General features: G+C 47.2%; 1 protein-coding gene across 1 annotated transcript; it reads right to left on the bottom strand.

Moving 5' to 3' along the window:
* Positions 1-210: 210 nt before the first annotated feature.
* TUBAL3 (tubulin alpha like 3) lies at positions 211-7,508 on the bottom strand. Its single transcript, XM_065637286.1, has 4 exons — positions 7,460-7,508; positions 3,851-4,094; positions 2,405-2,553; positions 211-1,643 (listed from the first exon to the last, which is right to left on the bottom strand). The coding sequence occupies exons 1-4, from the start codon at positions 7,460-7,462 to the stop codon at positions 660-662; spliced, it is 1,380 nt and encodes a 459-aa protein (XP_065493358.1). The 5' UTR covers positions 7,463-7,508; the 3' UTR covers positions 211-659.
* Positions 7,509-7,984: the final 476 nt, after the last annotated feature.

The raw sequence follows: 7,984 nt of genomic DNA, 5'->3' as shown, positions 1-7,984 counted from the left end.
TCCTCTGGGCTACACTTGGAGGTGAAAAGAGCATCATCCAGCTCCAGACAGACAAGTCCCTGTAGGATATAGGTCATTTCCCTCACAGCAATAATTACAGCCTACCCAGAGCACACCCTTATCAGCATTTGCTGTTCTCCCCAAGACAACATCCCTGCAGTTGGGACCTTTCTACACAAACAGCCTGACCAAACCTAAAAGAACTGAGCAAAAACCAAAAAATCGTCTTTATTCAAATACAAAAAAAAAAAAGACAGTTGCATAGAAGTGTACAGGTATATTTCTAATGAAAAGGTGCTTTTAAGGTTAAAGCCAGAGCAAGAATTTGACACTTCAGCCAAAGCAGGCAGCTTGCAACATTCCCCTGGACTAGGAACCAGGATCCTCTGCCCAGGCAGGATTTGTCCCCAACACTAAGCCAGGCACTTATTCAACCTCACTCATGGATCAACAGCAGTGTGATAAAGCTCGAGACACCCATGCTACACTATGAGCGCGTAGACTATGCAAGCAGAAAAAGTTATAATACGTCAAACAGTAGCGTTGAGGTTCAGGACAATCCTTTGGCACCTCCAGGCTCTCAGGACCAGTTTAGCCTGATGACAGAGGGTTTGTGTTTCATCTGAGGTTTGACTTCATTAAGAACCAACTGCAGTTCGTTAAAACTCATCCTCATCAGCCTCATCTTCTTCTCCATCTGCTGAGTCCCTTCCAACCTCCTCATAATCCTTCTCCAGGGCAGCCAGGTCCTCCCTGGCCTCTGAGAACTCCCCCTCCTCCATGCCCTCCCCCACGTACCAGTGCACAAAGGCTCGCTTGGCGTACATCAGGTCAAACTTGTGGTCCAGGCGAGCCCAGGCCTCGGCGATGGCCGTGGTGTTGCTCAACATGCAGACAGCCCGCTGCACCTTGGCCAGGTCCCCCCCGGGCACCACCGTGGGAGGCTGGTAGTTGATACCCACCTTGAAGCCAGTGGGGCACCAGTCCACAAACTGGATGGACCGGCGTGTTTTAATGGCTGCAATGGCCGCGTTCACATCCTTGGGCACCACGTCGCCCCGGTACAGCAGGCAGCAGGCCATGTACTTGCCCCGGCGAGGGTCACATTTCACCATCTGGTTGGAGAACTCAAAGCAAGCATTGGTGATCTCCGGCACCGACAGCTGCTCATGGTAGGCTTTCTCTGCTGAGATGATGGGTGCGTAGGTCGTGAGTGGGAAGTGTATCCGTGGGTAGGGCACCAGGTTGGTCTGGAATTCAATCAGGTCAACATTCAAAGCACCATTGAATCTCAAGGAGGCAGTGACCGATGAGACAATCTGCCCAATCAGCCTGTTGAGGTTGGTGTAGGTGGGACGCTCGATGTCCAGGTTGCGGTTGCAGATATCATAGATGGCTTCGTTGTCCACCATGAAGGAGCAGTCCGAGTGCTCCAGGGTGGTGTGGGTGGTGAGGATGGAGTTGTAGGGCTCCACCACCGCTGTGGAGACCTGTGGGGCTGGGTACACAGAGAACTCCAGCTTGGACTTCTTGCTGTACTCCACGGAGAGCCGCTCCATGAGGAGGGAGGTGAACCCAGAGCCTGTGCCTCCCCCAAAGCTGTGGAAGACCAGGAACCCTTGCAGTCCACTGCACTGGTCAGCCTGCAGTAGGATAATGTATATTTACCTTTCTCTGTTAAGGACTGGAATAGCTATCCCAAATAAAACAGCAATAAATTCTGCTTAGAGCATTTGCTGGCCGGAGTGCACCCAATTCCTAGAGTGGATTCACTCAGTATATCACCCTATTGAGCATCTTCAGGACACACGTCTTAATTGCAGCATTTCCATGGAAATACCATGGGTAGCTCTGCATGGTCAGATGGAAACTCGTGAAATATTTTTCCATTATCATGGAAACTCTTGGCAAATTGCTCAATGCAATCCCTCAGCACCTAAGAGGGGATAGGAGGTAACACGTGGATCCTAGACCCCTAGGAGACATCTCAAAAACTTTTCACTGGTGGGTATCCAAGTACATTGATACAATCATGCTTCATTCCTATCAAGTGTGGAGTTTGGTCTTCCCAGCCTGGTTATCAATTGTCCATTTACAATTAATATCCATGATTGCACAACCAGGGAGCGGCTTCACTGTGGTCTAAAGTCCTTCTCTTCCATCCCTTAGGTCTAGTTTTTTTAATCGCTTCATACTTATATAATATGCAATGACAGTTGCTTTTAGGGCAGATATACAGGTTCAGATGGCACCTTGCTTTACTGAGCCCCAAACCTAATCACAGCAGCCCTTGAGCTCATATAAAGGTATCTTTCTTCTAAAACTTTTACTTCAAACCCAAAGTTTAATTGTATTGTCCATGGCATGTTATTTTAAGGAAAAGACTGTCTTTTTTTTTTCTTACCATTTTACGAATTCTGCTGAGGACAGTGTCTATAATCTCCTTTCCGATGGTGTAGTGGCCACGGGCATAGTTGTTGGCAGCATCTTCCTTGCCACTGATGAGCTGCTCTGGGTGGAAGAGCCCATGGTAGGTCCCAGTCCTGATCTCATCTACACAAGGAGGAGCAGTCGTGGAGAGCAGCACACAGTTAAAGATTCTGGACATTAACGTGACAGAGTAAAACACACAGCATATATACCAGGAGATGGTCGCGGCATGGTTAGTTCAGACTGGGAACAGTAACCCTGTCCAGGCTAATTTGTCAAGGTCCTACTATACCTCCTCTATCTTCACCCAGAAACCACCTTGAGATCTTAATATAATTTGGCTTAAAGAGTTAAGACACTGCCTACGTCTCCAATATTATTGCAGGGTTATAGTTACCATACACAGCTTGTGTTTCTGCTCATGAAACATCTCAAGGTGGCTGGAAGCACCACCTCAATCCTCTGCTCTACATGACACTGAAGAAGAGACAGAGTGTCTCCAGTATTGACATTTCTGCTGGAAGTTTCCCACCCAGCTTCAGGCACCTTATCAAGACAAGCATTAGAAATAGCTTCTCTAGTCTCCATGCAGGTTGGAGAGACCTCCAGAGGGTATTTAAACCCACTCAGTCTCAATATTGGATACATTTCATATTCTACTGGCTTGCTCACTAGGTTTCCAATTTAGTGCCTTGATAAGGTGCCTAAAAATTAAGCAGAACCAAAACAAAAGTCTACATTCCTTCCATTAGATGAAACAATGAGTCATACATCCTGGATGGTAAGATAGGATCAAATGCCCAGGAGAAGCCTAGAGGGCAGAAGCAGGTAGTTGGAAGCAGATTGGTTTGGAGTCATTTCCACCAGTTCCTTGCGCAAAAATAAAGAATTTGTTTTCTAGGAAGATACTTTAAAATCACTTTAAAAGTGCCATCAGTGAGTCAAAGACCCAGAGATCACTAAAGGAGATGGGGTTGGAAGTGGAAGTAGAAAGCTTATGGTAACAAGACAACCAGTTTCCACAGAACCATGAAATGTGTAGCACCCATCTGCCCAAAGATGCTTCACAGGGAGCATTAAAACCACATGTGCCACATCAGGTCATAGAGTGGTGTAATTGAGTTCAGAGACACTGAGGTTAATTAACCTATGCCAATTTACAGCTGCTGAGGATCCTGCTGAAGACAGCAGGTCTCTTAAAAGGAGAGATCAACTAAAGACGAGTCAGTGTAGCAATAGGTTTGTCCCTCCAGGTCCATTTGAAAATGCAAACTGTGTCTCCTCCTGATGGCTCAAGACATTTTACTAGAGCAGAGGAGTGGGAGCCACTGGGCAACAGGAGCAGCATCATAAGCCCCAAGTAAGAAGGGTCAGGAGTCACAGTTAAAGACACCACAACACCCAACCACTCCACTATTACCAATGACAGTGGGCTCCAAGTCTATGAACACTGCCCGGGGGACGTGTTTCCCAGAAGCTGTCTCACAGAAGAAGGTCTCAAAAGAAGAATCCACTTGTTCAGTCTTGGGCTCCATGGGTTTCACCTGCTTGGGGCCAGGAATGGTCCCGTCCGCCTGGATCCCGTGCTCAAGGCAGTAGAGCTCCCAGCAGGCGTTGCCCATCTGCACGCCAGCCTGTCCGATGTGGATGGAAATGCATTCCCTCTGGAAGGGGAAATGGCTTGTTAGAAGGTGATTTTTTTTTTTTCAGACATCCTGTGACTTTGCACCAGCCCCCACGGTTCTTGTTTGAGCCGTTTGTATAATGAGGGAAACAGGCGGCTTCCACCCACCGCCGGGAGTTGGAGCAAGGATCAAATCGTGATCTACGGGGCAGCTGGACGCAGCAGAGACACACACGTAGCATCCCTAGGAAGAGTTCTCCCAGCTCAGGAGAGGAGAAGGGAAGGAGGTGATCATAGAATAGAATCACAGAATAGTTTGGGTTGAAGGGACCTTAAAGCTCCCCCAGTGCCCCCCCTGCCATGAGCAGGGACATCTGCACCAGCTCAGGTTGCTCAGAGCCCCGTCCAGCCTGGCCCGGGATGTCTCCAGGGATGGTTCAGCCACCACCTCTCTGGCCAACCTGGGCCAGTGTTTTATCACCTTCATTATAGAAAAATTATTCCTTATGTCTAGCCTGAATGTCCCCTAGCGATGGGTTTCATGCTGGGGCAGGAAGCAGCTGAGCAGTGCTGGCTCCTCGCTCAGTGCTCAACTGGTCCTGTCATTAAGTGGAACAGCTGTCAGTCCCCTAGGTCCCAGAGCAATGGAGCATCAGGGACAACAGCTCCAGGCTCATCGAGCTAAAAAAAGCTCTACACCAAGCAGGGACAAGCCAGGCTTGGGAAGCTCACAAGCTTGGGAAGCCAAGCTGGGAGTCACAGCAGAAAATGGGGCTGGAAGAACGCAGCAGTGTCCTGGGGCCAGAACAAGGGCAGGGTGACACCTGGGGAGAGGCTCGGAGTCCTGATTTAACCAGGTCACCCTCCAGGAGCCTCTAACTACCTCTAGTATTGGAGGTACTGGCATTTTCTAGAGACTCTCTGGGGACTTTTGGTGGTTGTGTGCTTCCCTGGGTAATTGGCATCTCCGCTGTTTCCATCACCCCAAGATCAAAGCGCTGCTGCAGCAATGACAGAGGCTTTTGTCCTATTTCCCAGGCCAAGACTCCAAATTACCACCATGCCTGTCATGGAGAAGTGTTGCTTCTCAAAGGATCACCATGAAAGGGAGCTGGGTGATCCCACCTGGGGATCACAAGCAGCATGGCTGATCCCATTATCTGTAGTGTGGATGAGCAGCTTGGTTCAGGCCTCACCTCATTTATACCACCACCCCCAGTCCTACCCAAAGCTGGGGTTCTCCACAGATGAGCCCAGATCCTCTGTTCCAAGTAGCACATGACGAATGCCACCACCAGCCCAGTTGTCTCAGGGATGACAGGACACCCTGTGTGCGCACACCCCTTGGCTTGACTATCCTTCCAGAGGGACTCTGTCCCTTGAAAGTCATAGAATTGCAGACTGGTTGGGGTTGGAAGGGACCTCTGGAGATCACCCAGTCCAACCCACCTGCTAACGCAGGTTCACCAGAGCAGATCACACAGGAATGTGTCCAGGTGGGTTTGAATGTCTCCAGAGAAGGAGACTCCACAACCTCTCTGGGCAGCCTGGTCCAGGGCACTGGCACCCTCAAATTAAAGAAGCTTCTCCTCATATTCAAATGGAACCTCCTGTGCTTCAGTCTGTGCCCGTTGCCCCTTATCCTGTCATTGGACACCAAAAAGCCACCACCTTCTAGTTAACACTAGACAGTCCTGGGCACCAACGACTTGTGGCAATAACCATCAGGAGAAGGATGCAATGCAACTTGTCCCCTCTTAATCTCCAAGCATGGATCTGCCAAGAGGTTTCTCAGCCCTCAAGCAACTCCACCACGTCCAGGTCATCCACCTCATGGTGGACATCAGCTGGATGAACATCCTGATACGGCAGAGGGACATCAAACCCCTTCACCCACAGCTGGACAAACACCCCTTAATCCAGGTCTGGGCCAAGATTGTCACTTCTTCTGGCTGTAGAGGCCATGTTTGAGTCCTCCCCCTCCAAGCTGATATTTGCACTATGTGGGAAATGCCAACTGCCATTTGCCCATCCCTCTCAGCAAGATGGTTGCAATAGCTCCTCGGCCCAGTTTGCAAGGGTCAGCACCACAAACACTTCGTCCCAGCGCTGGCTGGGACAGCTGCTCCGCTCACGATCCTCTCCCAGCACCTGCTCCAAGGGAGCACTGGTATTTTCAGCTCAGAGCATAAGGAATGGGAACCAAGAAAAAAAAAAATATATATATACACACACATATATATTTTTAATGTCTGCTGGAAGGAAAAAAGTGCAGCTTTTTTTTCCTGCAGTTTCCCCCACTCTCAAACATGCTGGAAGTTGGGGTTTTTTTGTTTGTTTGGGAGAGTTTTTTTGTTTGGTTGGGGTTTTTTTGGTTTTGTTTGGTTGGTTTTGGGGGATTTTTTTGAGATCCTAGGTCTCCAACATTTGCATCGAGATGAACTGCATTTTACAGACTTTGGCTATAGGCAGCCTATTGTTGTCCAGCTGATTTTCCCATTGGAAATACCATGTAAATGTTTAACTGTTTTATAGCCAAGCCAGACTCTAGGAGTCAGCAGATAAAAGGAAAAAAGTTCAAAAGCTGCCTCGCTGGGAGTTACTTTGAACTTTTCTTCCATTTGCAACATGCAAAAGGACACCACCAGATTTTCCAACAAGTTACTTTTTTTGCATCCACAATAAAGTGACAGTTGTGTTATTCTTTACAGAGTTTCAGCTGGACCAGCCAGCACTGTTCAGGGTTGCAGTTTTTTTAGTAATCAGATCAATCCACTTCAGTTTCACAGCTGCAAACTCTTTCAAACAAAGATTCAATTAAAAAGCTAGAAGGAAGGGGGGACTTTATTAATTTAATATCTAATCCCAAGGGTTTGTAGCAGACAAAGGCAACATGGCAGCTCACTCCTAAGGAAAAAAAAAACAACCTAAAGGTCTCTGAAAGTTGCATTAGTTCCCTGTGGCAGCAAAAGAGTTGAAGTGTTAAACTCAGGGAAAAAGGCCAGCAGTGTTAAGCTTTACATTTTTCATTTATCATAAAGTTGTGTATCAAGATATGCTGGTTTCCAAAAAAATTAAAAAAAAAAAATAAATTAAAAATCCAAACTTGCATCAAAGAGGCAGAAACTTTGCAACTCTATAGATCCCACCTCAGGAGCTGCAAACTCAACATGAAAAGCAGCAAGAGGACACTCAAATAACTCTTCCCCAACCAAGTCCCTCACTTTTCCCTTATAAGGAGCAAAGACTGAATCAATAAACAATAAGGTAATCAGCAATTAAGCAAAGCTGTTCAGAATTAACACAAAAGGAGGCAAACAGAGCAAGGAGGCTGCTTAGCTCAGTACACTTGGAAGACATACAATCTATATTTTAAGCTCAGACTAACACAAAGCATGCTCTTACCATGATGAGACTGAAGGCTTGCTCAGATCTGAGTAAAACAGCCTCTGCCTCTCCCTGCAACTTTATAGCCCAGGAAGAATTGACTCCACCTGAATATAAAGAAGCTTTCTGCTAGCTTAAAGGAGCAGAGCTCCTTTTCCTTTGCATCCCTAGGAATAGCAAGGGATAAAATGATCTATTAGTGTCTGGCTGGTGTGGTTTCTGTGATTAAGCAACCTTGGGTGCAGTGCAATGTGCGTTTGTTTTTTTTTTTTTTTTCAATTAGCTTCAGCTTGGAAAAAAAATTATGTCAAAGTTTGGGTTTAGCTAAAAAGAATGAAACTCTGGGGAAGTTTGCACACCCCATGTGATTCACTTTATCCGCAGAAACAGTTTCCCCTTTATCATTATTCAGAGTATTGAAACTGGTATCTTGTATCTTGACTATTTTTAGACAGAACCCTGCAATTTTTGGTCTTTTTTCTGCATGTGCAATGACCTTTGTGGGGATCTGCTGACTTTTGCACCTCTGGGACACTCAGGTGC

The sequence above is a fragment of the Caloenas nicobarica genome, chromosome 1 (genome assembly GCF_036013445.1).
Source record: "Caloenas nicobarica isolate bCalNic1 chromosome 1, bCalNic1.hap1, whole genome shotgun sequence".
Taxonomy (NCBI): Eukaryota; Metazoa; Chordata; class Aves; order Columbiformes; family Columbidae; genus Caloenas; species Caloenas nicobarica.
This window is presented reverse-complemented; position numbering and strand designations above follow the sequence as displayed.

Bases quoted from the DNA above. Each gene is read 5' to 3' on its own strand.
- TUBAL3 (XM_065637286.1), bottom strand. The intron at 2,554-3,850 runs GTAATAGTGGAG...CTCCTTGTGTAG, and splicing joins CTTGGAGCCCACTGTCATTG to ATGAGATCAGGACTGGGACC. The intron at 1,644-2,404 runs GTAAGAAAAAAA...ATCCTACTGCAG, and splicing joins TCAGCAGAATTCGTAAAATG to GCTGACCAGTGCAGTGGACT.